General features: G+C 33.0%; 1 protein-coding gene across 4 annotated transcripts in view; it reads left to right on the top strand.

Moving 5' to 3' along the window:
• LOC107456716 (uncharacterized) overlaps window positions 1-18,203 on the top strand; it is an 82,828-nt gene that overhangs the window by 27,331 nt on the left and 37,294 nt on the right. The window contains exons 1-2 of one of the 4 annotated variants that reach the window (XM_016074661.4): window positions 11,664-11,767; window positions 15,264-15,402. In XM_016074661.4, coding sequence (XP_015930147.2) covers window positions 15,336-15,402 — 67 coding nt within the window. In that variant the 5' untranslated portion in view covers window positions 11,664-11,767; window positions 15,264-15,335. Of the gene's footprint in view, window positions 1-11,663; window positions 11,768-11,811; window positions 12,047-15,263; window positions 15,403-18,203 lie in introns of those variants that run through there. The other 3 variants (XM_016074659.4, XM_043043923.3, XM_016074660.4) reach the window with 3 other exon arrangements.

Raw genomic sequence — 18,203 nt, 5'->3', positions numbered from 1 at the left:
TCATCCAACAAGTTTTGTTTTAAAGAGAACTCGGAGATAACTGTAGCTGAATTTAGTTTTTGTTTCAGAACAGTTGATATCAAAGTTTCATATAAAAAGTTTATTAAAATTTACTTTTGGGTTGAATAAAAATTCATTGCGTTTTTTTCCCTATATTTTTCAAAGTCATATATTTAGATAAAGATTAAAGGTTAATCAATGATATATCTTCCCTTTTGTTCAATGACCTTTCTCCATTGTTTGGCGAGCTTCACAATTTCTCGTTAAAAAAAACATTACTTTATTGGAGCAAAGCTGAACAAGGTGCTGATTTAAAGCCTCATCTGATTTTAAAGTTATTTCACGCAAGAAGTTTTGAAAAGAGCGAAGCAAATGAATAACGAAGCAATCTCAAGTGAGTATAAGCTCCAACAACTTTTGACTGGTCGGCAAAGATGCATGAGGTCTGGCGTTGTCTGATGTTACACTACTCCTTTATGATTCTCCTTTATTAATAGCTCAGGGCGCTTTTGGATGATAGGTTCGTTCAACTGTTGAATTGCCTAAAGTAAACATCTGAATTAACTGTTCCATTCCTTTGTTGGAGCTCAAAAAATATCACTCCCTTCCAATCCTACCATACTGTGTGCATAACCTTCCTCTGATGAAGTTCTAGTTTTGAAGTCGCTGATGGCGAATCTTTGCCTCATCAATGTTTGCATACCACATTGTTGTTAAAAATCCACTATTCATTGCCAGTTATCATTCGCTTAAAGAAACGATTGTTTTCTTCACGTTTCATGAGCATATCGCAGAATCGTGCAGTCAAATGAACTTCTCAGAATTCATAAGGAACCCAAATTTCGAGCTTGCTTACGCATCCCAGTTTCTTTAGACAGACGTGAAGACTTTTTCAACTGATCTTCAACGTCTCTGTAATCTTTCGTGTCATGCAACGTGGCATTGAATGGATTAATGTCCTTATTTTGTCATCATAAATCCAAGTAGGCCTTCCTTAAAGAGGAGCATCTTTCGAAACAAAATCAGCTCGAGGTTTCTCGAACCAGTTTTGGCATTGGCATTCTTGTAGAGCATCGTAAACTTTACAAAAATTTGCACTATCTTGACGTTCGTTTCTTCTTCTGCGGAAGTAAGGTAGTAAAAAAAAAAAAGCGCAAATGAGCTCTTTGATCTTCCCTGTTCAACTCCAAAACTTAACAAAATAGCTCAATTTATTCCTTATATATTGCTGTACAACAAACTGTCAGCTATCAATAACGTTAAAACTATTATTGCAAATGCTTCATGTATTTCTGAAACAGCACTACCGCAATCTGTTACAAACAAATCGCAATGACTTTTTACTCAACCCGATACAGATATAATTCATGTAATATCGTGAGTCTTAAAAATGGGGAAAAAAATAATATATAAGTTTTTAAACAAATTTTATTAAGGAAAACATTTTTCTGAGTAATATGTGCTGCTTAAAATGCCTCACGGGTGATTTTATTTTGTTATTTAGGTTAAGAATTTCAAGATTATTAATCTTATTTCTTTTTTTTTCAATGCAAAAAAATAAGAAAAAAGATCACCCCGACTAACTTTTGATCTAATGATCGAATTTTCACGTACTAAGACTCTATCATAGTGATTCGAGAGGATGATCTCAAATATACTAATTAGTTAGTTTAGACGATATTTAAAGTTACGAAATAAGACACAAAAGTACGTTCTCTGAATAAACATATCTTTCTTTCGACGAATCCAGATTTTTAACCCCCAAAATATAAGGGGTAGCCGCAATCTGGGAAATATGGTCCCAATAGTTTAGCCAGGAGAGCGATCCAAAGTTTGGAACCCTTAACGTTAATTTTACTTTTTGCGTATTTCACTCCATTTCGAGAACTCCATAAACGATTCGAAACATTTTTATAAACAAGTATAAATTTCGTATATTCAAAGATTATGCCAGGCAAAAAATAATTTTTTATAATTATTTATTATATTACATTTCATCTAATAATTGCCGAAGAAACTTGTAAACCATTCAGTGGAATGTAATTTTGCATGACAAATTAGAAAATTTGAACGAAATCGGTTCTAATGTTCTCGAGACTTTAAATTTATAATATTTTTTTTTAAAATTTGATAACTCAAAAACTATTAGACCAAATATGTTCAAATTTCTTATCTTGCCATTTAAAATTACGTAATGATGTACGAAATCAAGTACCATACAATTTAAATTTTTTTCCGACAATTATTAACAAATAATAATTTTTTTATTTTTTTATTTTATTTTATTTTCCTGCACAGAGTTATCTTCGGATAAAAGAATTATCCTTTTATTATGTGGATAATTAACTGATCAGAAGAAATATGTGTCTGTTTAAACTTCCTGAGGAAAAAAAAACTTTTACGTTGAAAATTGTCTTTTATCAGTAAAAAATTTTAAATTACTTAATATTTTGGATTATTCAAGGAAAACAAGATAAGAAATAAGAAAGAAATTTTATTAAAAAATTGCACATGGAAGTCAAAAAGAAAATCGGCACTATTAAAGTGATTTCACACTGATTCACAACGTGGGCCTGCCGCTTGTAATGCGAAATTTTTTTAAAAATATAAATAGCCTGTTGAAAAAACAGCAACACCACAAAAATAATTTTCCTGGTAGTATATTGGCGCCTGAAATTATCTGTGATTATAACTTTGCACCAGGATTAAACGTAAAAGACTTTTTTTTTAAATATAAATAGCCTGTGGAAAAAGCAGCAACACGACAAAAATAATTTACCCGGTAGTATATTGGTGCCTGAAATTATCTGTGATTATAACTTTGCACCAGGATTAAACGTAAAAGACATTTTTTTTAAATATAAATAGCCTGTGGAAAAAACAGCAACACCACAAAAATAATTTTCCTGGTAGTATATTGGCGCCTAAAATTATCTGTGATTATAACTTTGCACCAGAATTAAACGTAGAATAAAAATGTTTCATAAGTATTAAAAAATTATCCCAGAAACAGAGATTATTATTTTTAAAAACGTAATTGAAAATTAAATTTAGCAGTATGTGATATTAATGTTATGCTTTCTATGTAAGATAAATCCGTGAAAAAAAAATCTGCTGAGCAAAAAATAAATAATATATGTTTAAATGTCTGTAAAGTTCAAAAGTGGATAAAAACTTTTGCCGGTCGTGAGATAGAGCTTTTCAGTTAAGGTCCCTCAATAATGAGCGATCCTATGAACATGTAACATCAGCCAAATAATGATTAATTTGTTGAATCTTTTAATTTTGATAACTTTTAATAAGTATAAATTAACAAGATTTCAGTTCGACCATTTTTTGCCGTATTTATTCAGAAACAATGCGAAGATTATTGTTGTTGTAGTTGTAGTTCATTTACGTCACACTAGAGCTACACAATGGGCTATTGGCGACTGTCTGGGAAACATCCCTGAGGATGATCCGAAGACATGCCATTAAAATTTTGATCCTCTGCAGAAGGGATGGTACCCCCGCTTCGGTAGCCCGGTGACCTGCACGCGAAGTCGAGCACTTTACTATAGAAAAGTTTAACGAGGAGCAATACCACACACCCTCGGTCCCTACGCAGACTGATCCAAGTGGTCACCCACCCGTACACTGACCTCAGCCAGTAATGCTTGACTTCGGTGATCTGCTGGGAGCCGCGTCTTGACGATTAGTCCACTGCGGAACATGAAGATTAGGAATTTGAAAAAAGTTGCTGCCAAAACATGTACTGTGCAGTGAAAATGTATTACCTTAATAACTTTTAATCTAATGATATCATCGTCACTTGCTAAAGTTTGTGCGGGTGATATTTTAAGATGCGACCAGACAAAAGAACACATTTTCTCTGAATTAACGTACTTTTTACGACTGATTAGGGTTCTTAATTCTGGTGAGTGTGAAGCGAAAATTTGTTTTAGTTGTTTTTAGATGTATTGTTAAAAAAGGTGACATGGTTGCTAGATTTAGAAACAACTCGCTTTTTTGGCAGTTCTGATATGACCTCTTTTTACTTGTTTATTACTCTTTGTTCTTGGTACGTCCCGTAATGGACTGATCGTAAAGACAAAGTACCCAGTAGAACACAGAAAAGAATCACTGGCTGCGGTCAGTAAGCGGGTGGGAGACCTCTCTGATCAGATTGCGTAGGGACTGCGGGTGCGCGGTATCAGTTCTCGTTAAAATGTACTACCGTAAAGTACTCAACTTCGCACGCAGGTCGTTGGGCTACCAGAGTAGGGGAGGCATCCCCTCTGTAGAGGATCGAAATTGCGATGGCATGTCTTCGGATCTTCCTCTGGGATGTTTCCCAGACCGTCGCCAATAGCCCATTGGGCATCTCTAGTCCGACGTAAATAAAGTACCTATAGGTATAAAGTACTTACCTGTTCTTGGTGCAAGTTATGCACCATCATAGATAAGTGTTAGCATATTGTTCGAGCAGCGGGATTATATTCATTTTACAAATTATCATTTAGGCTTAAGCTTCAAAGCTTGTGTATTGTTAATTAGATTAAAAGTGTTTAAAAACGATTCGTTGACAATACTTCAGTCTTGAAATGACAGGTCTTTAAAGGACGATTCTTCTTTTAAACACAAATAATAAATCAGATAAGAAATACACGTATACATGATATACTACTCAAGATAGAGTCTCGAAACACAATGACCACGTTGAGAGCCAAGTGGTTCGCGCGCAGCAGGTGCCATCCCCTCTGAAGAGGATCAAAATTGTGATGGCATGTCTTCGGATCATCTTCAGGGGTGTTTTCCAGACCGTCACCAATGGCCCATAGTGCAGCTCTAGGGCGACGTAAATTATCTACAACAACAACAACAACGAGAGCCAAGTATCTTCAAAACACACCATAAGCAGTCAATGCAAAACACACCATAGCAAAACACACCATAAGCAGTAGGCAGTCAAGAATTTGCAGCGCTTCCTAGTATAGAAAATACTATCCATAAATTTTGCATTTTTCGGTGAGAATGGTCCGGCAGTGCTCTTAAAAGTTTCGGTTCTTTCATGTAGATTTCTCTATTTTTTCGTACTGGCGATTGCAACGCTCGAATACGCCATCTGGGGAGAGACCGGTTTCTTGCCTTTGGCCCTTCTCCCTTCCCTTTCTTCCTCTTTTCAGTTGCATAGGAATGCATTAAGATATTTTCCCTTTTCTTAATAATTCTCCTTTTTATTTAATAAATAGGAGAATTCATAATTAAAAAAACTTATTCAATAATTTTTTTTAATTAAGTAACATCAAATACTTAAAACAATTTTAAATGTGCTTTTTATTTTTGTTTAATACTTGGTGTAGGAAATATTTCGTGTGGAAATATCTGCTTCTAGAAATGTGTTTTTTTAAAAATTTCCGTGATGCTTTTCTTTTGAACTATGTTTAATGTAGCTTTCAGTTCCATACAGTTTTCCAACTTAAAAGATTTCGATCTATATGAAAATCAAGAGAGAAACTAACATACTTCCTTCCTCTATGACTCTCCACACGCTAATGGGGAAAGCATGCAAAGTGCTGCCATAGGTAGAGAGTTCTACGCCACCTGCAGCCCATTTCGATCTCCAATTTTAAAATAACTTGAGGAGACACGTGGAAGTTAACGCGACTCCTAAAATAAAAACATAATATTCAAATAGAGAGATGATCTAAAATTAATAATTAAGTTGATTAAGAATAGAAACAATTAACAGAATGCCAGCCATAATTAAATAATAATAAATTTAATAAAAAGATAACAATTAAGGTTACAAGTTAGTTAAATTCTAGATTAAACATCGTGGCGGACAGGTTGTCCCAGTAATATACACAGGCGTCGTCACAGACCGAACTGAGGAGAAAAACAGGTGCAGTTAGGTCTGCAATCGTGATTGTCCGTATCGCCAACTGGCGACGTAAGTTTGCCACATTTCGGCGTTTAGCTTGAAATTGGCTTAGAAGCAGCAGCCGCTGCATACTCCCTCCGCAGTGTAACGGTTAAAAATGGACATACCGTTGAGGTCTACGAATTGTTCTACCGGTACGAGTTGTGTTGGCTGGATCAATCGGTTTCACTGTCTCTGAGTTTTTTGCAGGAACGGTTGATTCAATCGACTCGACTGGAGAAGGATAAGTATGTTGATTAGTGTCTTTGGGCAGGAAAGCTGGTTTAAGCCTGTCTATGGAAATGGTATACTTTTTCCCCTTGAGTTCGATGTCGAAAAGTCTGTCACTTCTTTGCAGAACTCTATACGGACCATCGTACGGAGCTTGGAGTGGCTTTCTAACAGCGTCGTGTCTGACAAATACATGTGAGCAGTCCTTCAAATGTGGGTGAACAAAAATTGTTCTGTGTCCATGACGAGACATCGGGGCTGGTCTCACATTTTCGAAGTGGGATTGCAAGTCCAGGATAAGTTGATTTTGGGAAGCACTGGTCGGTGACGGAACGAAGAGTTCGCCTGGTAGTCTGAGAGGTCTTCCATAGACCAATTCGGCAGTTGTGGCTCCTAGATCCTCTTTAAAGACTGCACGGAAACCTAGTAGCAATGTAGGTAGAGCTGAAGACCACTGCTCGGTATTATAGGCCTTCAGGGCTGCCTTTAGTGGACGATGAAACTCCTCGATCAAGCCATTTCCCTGAGGATGATACGGAGAAGTCCTGATGCGTTTGATGCCTAGGAGTTGTGACAGGGCCACGAAAAGTGAACTTTCGAACTGCCTGCCTTGGTCAGTAGTAACACGGACAGGACAGCCAAACCTGGAAATCCAATGAGTAAAAAAGGTCTTTGCAACTGTGTGTGCAGTTATGTCAGGAATAGGGACAGCCTCTGGCCACCGAGTAAATCTGTCGATCATAGTTAAACAATAGTAATTCCCGTTGGATGGTGGAAGAGGACCCACAAGATCCAGGTGTACATGCTCGAATCTTTGTGACTGGTCTAAAAAATTACTTACTGCAGATTTTGTGTGGCGAGTTACTTTTGATCTTTGGCATGGGACACATTGTCTAGCCCATTCTGCACAATCTTTACGTATGGACGGCCAAACAAATCTAGATCGCATCAATTTTGAGGAAGCGCGAATCCCAGGATGGGATAAATTATGTAAAGTAGTAAAAACTTTTTTACGAAATATTTCAGGAATGTATGGCCGAGCTGTGCCAGTTGATAAATCACAATAAATTGATTTACTACAATCAGGCAGGGTTATTGCTTTAAATTTTAAGACGTCGGAATTTGTCAATAAATCATTTAGTTCTTCGTCGGTTGTTTGTGCCTGTGCAATTTCGTTATAGTCGATTGTGTTGGGCATAGATATTGCTTCGATTCTCGATAGTGCGTCTGCCAAAACATTATCTGATCCTTTTATATGATGAATATCGGTCGTAAACTGAGATATGTAATCTAATTGTCTCGCTTGTCGCGGAGAGCAATTATCAGAGCGCTTTCGGAATGCAAAAGTTAGAGGCTTATGATCTGTGAAAAGAGAAAATTCTCGCGCTTCAAGCATATGTCTGAAATGTTTGATTGCCGCATAAGCTGCCAATAATTCTCTATCGTATGCGCTATAAATCTTTTCAGCTGGGGAAAGTTTTCGAGAGAAAAAAGCAAGTGGTTGTGCATCATTGTTAACTATTTGCGCTAAAGCCCCTCCTATTGCGAAATCCGACGCATCCACGTGTAAAATTAATTTGGCATTCGGTTTAGGGTGCGACAACAGCACAGCGTTTGCAATTAATTCCTTACACTGTTTAAAATCATTATTAGCTTGATCTGTCCATTCAAGTTTCGTTTTGTCTTTCTTTTTGGCTCCTTTTAAATACGCCGTCAAATGTATTTGATTTTGTGCTATATTCGGTAAAAATCTACGGAAAAAATTTAAAATTCCTAGAAATCTTTGAAGTTCATTAACGGTTTGAGGTTGGGGATAATTTAAAATTGGTTTGATTTTGTCGGGTAATGGTTTTGTACCATCTTGAGAAATAAGGTGTCCTAAAAATGAAATTTCAGGTACACCGAAAACACATTTGGAAGTTTGTATAGTTAATCCATACTTGTGCAAACGATCAAAAACCAAACGTACGTGTTTTCTATGCTTTTCTTCAGTTTCACTAAAAATTAAAATATCGTCGAGATAAACGTAGCAAAAGGAAAAATCACCAAGAATTTCATTCATAAATCTTTGGAACGTTTGAGCTGCTCCACAAAGACCGAAGTTCAGATAGGGAAACTCAAAAAGGCCAAATGGTGTACATACCGCGGTTTTCTGTACATGTTCCGGGTGCACTGGTATATGAAAATATGCTCTCACAATATCGAGTTTTGAGAAAATTTTCGCACCATAGAGAGAGTTTGAAAAGTCCTGTATGTGCGGGATTGGGTAACGATCAGGAGTTGTACACGTATTTAATCTGCGATAATCTCCTACAACACGAATACTACCAGAACTTTTCGGAACCACGTGGAGCGGAGAAGACCACGGTGACTTGGATGGTCGACAAATTCCCTGCTCCATCATGAATTGGAATTCTTTTTTAACGGATTCGTATAATCTAGGGTTTAATCGCCTAGGCTTACAATGAACGGGCGGTCCGGTGGTTTCTATATAATGCACAGTACTATGGTTAGAATCTATTAGTTTTAATGACAATTTAGTTAAATCTGGGAATTCTTTTAACATTTTATGATACTCTGATTCTCCGGAGATGAGTTTAATTGAACTAATAGGTTTAGGTTGGGCAAACATACCCTGTATTTCTAACTTAGTTACACTGTCAACAAGTTTTCGACGTTTTAAATCAACTAAGAGGCCAAAATTCTCTAAAAAATCAGCACCTATAATGGGTGTTGGAATAGTTGCAATTAAAAAATGCCATTTAAAATTTCGTCGAATACCCAGATCAACATTGATTAATTTTGAGCCAAAAGTTTTAATTTTCGTGTTATTTGCAGCGTATAATTCCAAAGGCTCAGGTCTTAACTTTTTAGATACCTTAGGCGCGGGGATACAAGATACATCGGATCCTGAATCAACTAAAAATTTTAAATGAGAACGTTTGTCGTAAACATAAAGGCGACATGAGTTTTTGGCTATCGGGATTGCAGTCGCAGACACTTGTTTTTCGATAGCCGAATCTAGTTTTCCGGGTTTTTAGTTTGATTATAAGCACAAGGCTCTCTACAATGTTTTGCACGAGCGCCAAATCTGTTATGGTAAAAGCAAAATTTTGGGTCGCCTCGCGATCTTGAAGGAGTTTGATGTCGGTAGGGAGATTTGTTATATCGTGATCGAGACTGATCTCTATTACGCTCGCGAGATAATCTCTTAACTTCTGCACTCAACGAAGCTATCTCGTTTCGCAAAACGCTTATTTCAGACGGAGGATTGCGCTGTGAGCTTTCCGTAGTGTGTTGCCCAATAGCAAACACGCCAGTTTCTGTCGGAGTCGTACGGACTTCTGAAATTTTGTCAGCCATTTTGGCTAAATTGTCCAAAGATTCAGAGCTAATTGATAAGATTGTTTGAATTTCTTGAGGCAGTCTCTGAAACCATAAAGTTTTCAAAAAATCATCGTTGACGCTTTTACCCCCTAATTCGCGCATTTTTCTCAATAAATGGGACGGCTTAACGTCTCCAAGATGCAATTCAGAAATTAATTGGCGAATTTGTTCGTTTTCCGAAGCAGAGAATTCGGCTATTAACCGGTCTTTCAAAGTGTTGTATCTATCCGCAGCAGGTGGCGCAAATAAAATATCGGACACTGAGGATAAAGTTTCAGGATCTATTGATGAAACGAGGTAATTATATTTCGTTAAATCATTAGTGATTTTAGCTAGCTCAAAATTACTCTCTACCTGAATAAACCATAGTTTAATTTTTGATTTCCATAACGGGGGAATTTTTACTGAAAGATGGGAGACCTGAGATGCATTTGAAGAACGTGCAGCATTATCTGCATCATTAACCTGCTCCACCACATTCGGCATTATTTTAAAGTGTTAGGGCAGCAAATAAAATTAAACAATTTGTATGATGTAGTGATAAGCGCAAAGATCAAATTAAACTCGAAAATAATGCAAATACATTTACTAAAAATGGTAAAAGATTCAAATAATTATTGCTAATGAAAGTGATTTTCAAACATTTCGGAAGATAATGCACTAAGATAACAGACTCCGTACATGCCGTAGATCAATACTAACAGTAAGTTTAAATCAGAGATACTAGCAGTAAGTTAAATTAATACATTAATTTAAACATATTAAAGCAACAGTAATTTCGAATTGACCAATCACAAAAAGACAGCAGAAATTCGATAACATACCCTTAAAATATCCATGTGTCCATCCATCCATATTTCCGTGCGATCACAAGTTTGTAAATAAAAAAAAAATTTTCAAAAAATAACGCTAAATTTTAAATTTAGATCTAAAGGAGAAAAGGTTATTAAAAATTTAAGCTGGTCTTCGCATAAATTTAGAAAGATTGCATAGATTCAAAGCCGGGTCACCAGTGAGGAGACACGTGGAAGTTAACGCGACTCCTAAAATAAAAACATAATATTCAAATAGAGAGATGATCTAAAATTAATAATTAAGTTGATTAAGAATAGAAACAATTAACAGAATGCCAGCCATAATTAAATAATAATAAATTTAATAAAAAGATAACAATTAAGGTTACAAGTTAGTTAAATTCTAGATTAAACATCGTGGCGGACAGGTTGTCCCAGTAATATACACAGGCGTCGTCACAGACCGAACTGAGGAGAAAAACAGGTGCAGTTAGGTCTGCAATCGTGATTGTCCGTATCGCCAACTGGCGACGTAAGTTTGCCACATTTCGGCGTTTAGCTTGAAATTGGCTTAGAAGCAGCAGCCGCTGCAAACTCATTAACTAATTCCCGGAAAATCTCACGTTGGGAATGATCCAGTAAAATATTTTGCAATTGATTTCCTCATGTACTTCAATTGGCGATCGAAATGGGCTGCAGGTGGCTTAGAGGAAAACTATAACTATATTGGACTAAAACTATATGGAAAACTATATGGACTAACTATATGGAAAACTATATGGAACTGAAAACTACATTAAACACAGTTCAAAAGAAAAGTATCACGGAAATTTTAAAAAATATTTTTATTAAATAAAAAGAAAAAATATTGGCGATCGAAATGGGCTGCAGGTGGCGTAGAGCAGAACTCTCTACCTGATAACACTTTACATTCTTTCCCCACTAGCGTGTGGAAAGTCATAGAGGAAGGAAGTACGTTAGATTCTCTCTTGATTTTCATATAGATTAAAATCTTTTAAGTTGGAAAGCTATATGGAACTGAAATTTGCGTTAAACATAGTTCTAAGGAACAGTATCACGGAAATTTTAAAAAATATTTTCATTAAATAAAAAGGAAAAATATTAAGAAAAGGGAAAATATCGTAGTACATTCCTATACAACTGAAAAAAGGAGGAGAGGGAAGGGAGAAGGGCTAAAGGCATGAAACCGGTCTCTCCCCAGATGGCGTATTCGAGTGTTGCGATCGCCAATTAAGAAAAGGGAAAATATCGTAGTACATTTCTATACAACTGAAAAGAGGAAAGGGAGAAGGGCTAAAGGCATGAAACCGGTCTCTCCCTAGATGGCGTATTCGAGTGTTGCGATCGCCAATACTGACGCATGAGATATTTCGCTCGTTTATGTTTCAGGCAGCAAAAACTAAACATTGTCTTATCTGTCAATCTTATCTAAGTAAGCTATAAGTTAGCTTTGTGGCAAATTGATAATTCTAAAATATCATTCAGGATACTCTTTCTGTGTTTTGTAAACAAGCTGCTTTTTTTAACAAGCTTTGTAAACAAGCTTTACGAGATCTATTAAATTTGATTAACTATTGTTCATGAATATATAAATTAAACTTCTATATTCTATTTCATGAATATATATTTTAACTCGAATTATTTACCTTTTTAACAAAAGCATTAAGATACACTTGATGCTAGAAAATTTTGAACATTAGCAATTGAAAGAGTATATATTAACTTATTCTACTTTCTTAGTGAAAATCAGTAAAAATGCTATGAATAGAATAAGTTTACATTAGATTTTATTATTTTTTAGTATATTAATAACTAAATTTAGTTTACTTAGCACTTTAAATAAAATCTAAGTATAATTTAACTAATTCTTATGTGTTTGGATAAATATACCTATGTAGTATTAGTCCAGTAATCATGAAGTATTTATCCAGCCTCAGGAATAATCAAAAGGGTGATTTATAAACTGTATATAGTGATTATGTGCATAAATTGATTCTTTTAATGACAGGCCCTAAATTATTTTTTAAGTTAGCTGTGAATCAGGAAATTTGAAATATTTCAAAATTTCAAATAAATTATTATTATAACTCGATTTATAATTTATTTCTAGTAAATTAATTTATCTGTCCTTCTAAGGATGGCAATATAAATTAGGTTTGACACACATGTAAATACGACTTGATGATACACTGCATGCTAGCAAATTACTTCAATGTGGACAACAGTTGTAACATCAATTTAGTGCACAGTTTTAAATACTAATTTTAAGTTGCATATAATACTCTTGTTTTTTTTTATTTGCCGAAATTAATTTATTGATATATAATATTAAATAGTAGTACTATACTAACATATACATGAGTACTGTATTAACAACCTAAATGGAAAAATATATGTAACATTAGTTTTTGAAAATTTTTATCGATTAATTTTTATTACTAGGATATTGACAAATTATTTTCATAGATTTTATAGTTTCATATATTATATAGTTATATTATAATGGTTAAGTAATATTCTATTCACTCTTCGATTCTAAATAAATATTTTTTATGTTAAGATAATTTAACATTATAGTCAAATGCTAGATAGTTTGATATAGAGCCCCTGAATTAGACAGGCCGACTTATCATCTGTTTTTGGAGCAAAAAGCTAACATAAGCACAATACTAACATAATGTTGACTTGCGAACTTTTTTGCTCCAATATTGCTTGATAGGTCAGCTCTGATAGTATAGGAGCCATAGTTCGATGGAATTAGAGTAAGATAAAATAAAATTTGCACACACAATCTAAAAGTATCTGCAAACTTATATTTCTTGATGAAAGACTGATTTTGATTAAGCAACGGAAAATACTTTAAACATTTTTAAATGTGCTTTTTATTTTCCTTTAATAATTGGTGTAGGAAATATTTCATGTGGAAATATCTGCTTCTAGAAATGTGTTTTTTTCCCTTGTATAATTGTACGTACAGGGGTCTGTTTAGGAGAAATTTGGGTCCATTAACGGACCCTTCACAAAATATCTTTTCATAAAAACGAACCCTTCACAAAATATTTTAACTTAAAAACAAACCCTTCTCAAAATAATGTATCTTTTAATCGTACCCTTCACAAGAGACACTCGATAAATATTTGCGTATTATTGTAAATGGGTGGGAAAAACTGACTGATGCTGAGTGCTCAGCTATTATAGATATTTTCAAATCTACTGGCAATGGACGTAAATTGCTCTAATATTTTGTTAATAATGTTTTTCTGCTTTAATTTTAAGGCAAAGTTTGATCTCATTTCATTTATATTATGTACCTTATCCTCTTCGAAATCAGAAAATATTTATAAATTCTATATGTAGGGTTCTAAGAAAATATTTCTACTTCTACAAACATCGTGTGAACATTCTTATTAATATGAAATGATATTTTTTTTGTAAATAAATAATTGAGCAATATATTATTCATAAAATTAATTGATAAAATATTATGTAAATAAAAATTAACTTATGTCAATTTTTAAAAAAAAAAAATTCTAAATTTAAGAATTGTTTAAGTTTACTTTATGTGTAACACATTAGAAGTGATACATAATTAAGTTGTGTCATTTAAAATCTGTCAATTGAAATTATTAAAAATGTGAGTGATTTTATTTCCATTGTTCGTCTGAAATGAATATTCCGTGTTGTGCAGTATTGGCTAAATACCAAATATTTGTATGTTGCATCTCTAATTTAGTAGCAGCAATAGCCGTTTATTTTTGAAAATTTAATTTTTAAATTATAATTTTACAGTGTTGAGCATAATCTTGTATCTATTTACAATTTAAAAGCTCCTTGAAAAAGTTTTTTGCAATAACAGGACCCTATTTGCATAAATTCACAAAACAGGACTCTGGTTGAAGGAATGTGACTTAACGCTTATTTTATATTCACAAATTGCGAGTAATTTTTTCACAATTTTACAAAAACTGGACCTTTCACAAAATGTCTGGACAGACCCCTGACTTATATTTTAAATAATATATTCAAATAATTTTTATAAGTTATTCACAAAATTTAAGAATCTCAGTGAATGTATCTGCATACTCCTATATTATCTGACTGTGAAGAGAATATGGATCTTAATTAATGCAATGTTACGAACAGAGTATGTTTGCTTACATAATCTAGAGCAAGAGTGTCAAGACTAAAGATTCTTGTTGTCCATAAACTAGAGTGATAGAGCTTCTTTGGAAGCAGAAACACTTTCCGTTTATTTTCTAAAAGAGGGTGCAATGCTGAATCACTTAAAAGGCATCCCACTTACTAAATATTTAATAATTAAAGTTTGCAAACATTTAAAACTAAATTCCATTTTAATTTTGAGTCACAGTATTTCTTAGCTGGCATTTTAAAATTTGAAAATAAAACTGTGTAGATGGTTTTATTCATTTGTAGTTCTATCAGACCGTTCTCTTCTATTGGGCTTCTTTCTTCTGTAGACTTTTGAATGTAATAAAATTAGATAGAAAAAAACTGACAATTTCAGTTTCTGAATTAAAATGTTTAAAAAAAGAAATATGTAGTGTGTCACCATACGGTATTTAAATTTTTTATTCTTTGCACATGAAGTTTTAAGTGGTGCACTTGTGTATGTCATACCATCATGACGGAAGTTTAAGGTATTTTTAGAAATAAATCTCTTTGTTTTATGGTTATAATATTGTTTTATCATACTAGTGTTTAAGCTTGGAGGTATTTTTAGTTAATAAAATTACACTGAGTGAAGGTGTAGAATAAATTCGGATAAGAATATTCACATGACTGTCAATAGGCAGGGCTAGCTCTGTGAGCAGTTTGTCAAGGATTAATAATTACTTTTAAACTTTTGCCCATTTTTGAAAGTTTGTAAAGTTTTGGTTTTTATATCTCAATCCATTTTGTAATTGTAGATAAAGTAACAGAAAAATCTAAAGTACTGTGGATATTTAAACCCAGCTTCAATAAAAAGCAATGTTGGCATTATGTCTGATTCAGAATCTTCTCCACCCTTGCAGAAGAGCAGTTTACCCATGCTGTTTGAAACTCAAAGTATTATATTTTTTGTATTATTTTATACTTAATTTGTAAAATATGTTTAATTTTATGTCATTCCTTATCTTACTATTCCTAATTTTGCTAAAATTTTCCACCAAGTTTTGTTATTCCTGAAATTTTATAAAGGTGGAGAAATAAAAATATACCAAAATTTAAATATGTAAAAATTCTCCTAAAAACATGGTATCTATGTGATATCCTTCCATAGCATGTTCTCTACCACGTTTCTTGTAAATCACCATGCAAATTTTTCCCCTAATATACATTTTCACATAATTCCTAAATTTTCAATATTTCCTTCATTTCTTTTATATTTAACAAATATTACTTAACCAAATTACAACTCTTCATAAAAACTTAACTAACTCAGGCACAAAAACACTAACCAATAATAGAATATCTAAACTCAACTTTCTCTTGAATTTACACTCCAAAATATGTACCTACAGTAATAATTTACTTCATGGACAAAAAGTGTCACACAAAATTTAATCTTAGAACCATTATTAAATCACCATCGTTTTATAATTAAATCTCTGCAGAAAACACTATGTAAAAATATGAAGCATCAATGAAACTTAAACTAGGTCAATTATCTTGCTCATCATTTTTCTTTCTGAACAATTACAAATCCATCATTACATCAGTTTTTCATCTGTGCAGTTACAAATTTACCAAATTCATCACCACAACATCAAATATCCACTTCTTATGCAGGGCTATAGTGAACAATAAATTTGGGGGTGGGGTATGCAAAATTACCATGACTCAAAATTTTTTTTTTACCCAAATAATGGTAAATTTTTAAAAATCTCTAATATTTTTCATATTTCATAACTCTTAAATTTTCCCCTAGTAAAAATTTAAAACTTCAAACATTTCTTGGTAAATATAATGCATCAATAAATAAACAGTAAATATTGTCAAAAAATTATATATTTTTTTGAAAATATAGGGTAAACTAACCAGTGAAGGAACACTTAAGCTTCACTTGCCTTTTAAAAAATCATATTAATTTCAAAATTCGTAATTTTAGTTAAATGACAGTGTCAACATCTTTGCTACTAATTGCAAATTATGTAAAAAAATTGTAGAGAACTTACATAATATTGTTTTAAAGTTTTGGAGGTTCAAATAGCAAGTAGTAAGAAGACCAAATGAAGGAACAGTTCTTACCAGTGAATGAACACAAAATTTCCCAGTAAAGGAACACTTAATTTTGGTTATTTTTTAATGCTCTTTATGAATTTATATGCCATACAAATATCTAAAAACAAGCCTATTCTTGAAATTATAACATACAAATACTTGGAAATGTTAACTTTTTTTTGTAATCATGAATTGAAAAGTAAAGTGTCAACATATTAACACATATTGTTCATTCACTGGAAAATCTAAGGAACATGCCTGTTCCTTCACTGGTTAGAAGTTGTTTCTTGTATTTTTAACATACTTTTGACGCAAAACATCACTAAAGGTACAAGAAAATTAAAGTTTTTCTTTCATTTTCATTAGCTTAGAAAAAACCCAGTAAAGGAACACTTGTTCCTTCACTGGTTTTTCATCGTTTGGTGATCCAGTGAATAAACTCCCCCTTATCTCAGTACTTGATTATGTTATGATGCTTAAAAAAAATAAAACATAACTTCAATAACTATATTTTGAATTCTTATTTTCACAGTGAGAAAAATAAAACTATTACATGCGATTAATTCCACTTCAAACATATAAATACAAATACTCACCTTATAATTTTTTCAAAGAAACAAGGTGTTGCAGAGATAATAACAATTTTAAAAATTTTTCCAGAGAAGTCTATGTGACTAGGTAATCTAAAACATTGCTAGATGATTTCCTATTGTTTGGCAGTAAGCTATTGTTACCAATCAATCTAAAGAAAAACTCAATATATCAATATATATGAAATGTTCCTTCACTGGGTAGTGTTCCTTCACTGGTTGGTTTACCCTAGAAATTATTCTCAAGAAATTAATGTGATTTAAAGAATTAAATTTAAATCGGAAAAAAAGAAAGGCTAATTTTAGTTATGGCATACTTAAGTTATAGCGACAAAAAAACTGATCCCTTCACAAAAATCAAATTTGTAAAAACACAAAATTAAATTTATGCTGCCTTTCTGCTTACGCGCATCAATCCAATCAAATATGGAAGCAAAGAAAGTTATGATACATAATTTTCCGTATTAAGAAAAAGTTGGTTAGAACATAAACCTAGGTATCAGAAAAAATAAGAATCTTTAAATATTTCAGTCAGTTGACCAGCTAGCTATTTGGAAAAAAAGAAAAAAATGATCAGGAACTAAGTTCAATTGAAATTTTTTTTTTATCAATTTACTTATTTATTGACTGACTTTTGTATGTGATGCAGCTTTGATAGAGAAAAGCAAAAAGAAATTCGTTCATAAGGAAAATATTTTTTCTTCCTTGCTGAATTTTTTCTTAAAAATATCTATATTAGAAACGAAATCTGACTAAAAAAACAAAATCAATAGGTTTATCTGTCAATAGGACGACTAGGATATTCCTCTATAACTTAGTAGAGAGGCAGACTGCTTCCCGCTCCCTAAGCCTCTGCTCCTATACAATCTTCCTTTCATTATTATTTTGTGCATCTCACCCTACCTATCATTCTTAGTACATCTCTGCAATAACAAATCTGAAACAAATACCAGATTATTATCAACTATTGCCAAACTTGCATCAAAAAGAAAATTTGGCAAAAATAGCACGAGAATAAAAACAAAACTATTGCATCTCAAATTATTTTAAATGTAT

Source organism: Parasteatoda tepidariorum, chromosome 11, assembly GCF_982258835.1.
Source record: "Parasteatoda tepidariorum strain Cologne lab strain chromosome 11, Ptep-v5.0, whole genome shotgun sequence".
Classification (NCBI taxonomy): domain Eukaryota; kingdom Metazoa; phylum Arthropoda; class Arachnida; order Araneae; family Theridiidae; genus Parasteatoda; species Parasteatoda tepidariorum.
Note: the sequence above shows the minus strand (reverse complement) of the source record. Positions and strands in the feature narration are given on the sequence as shown.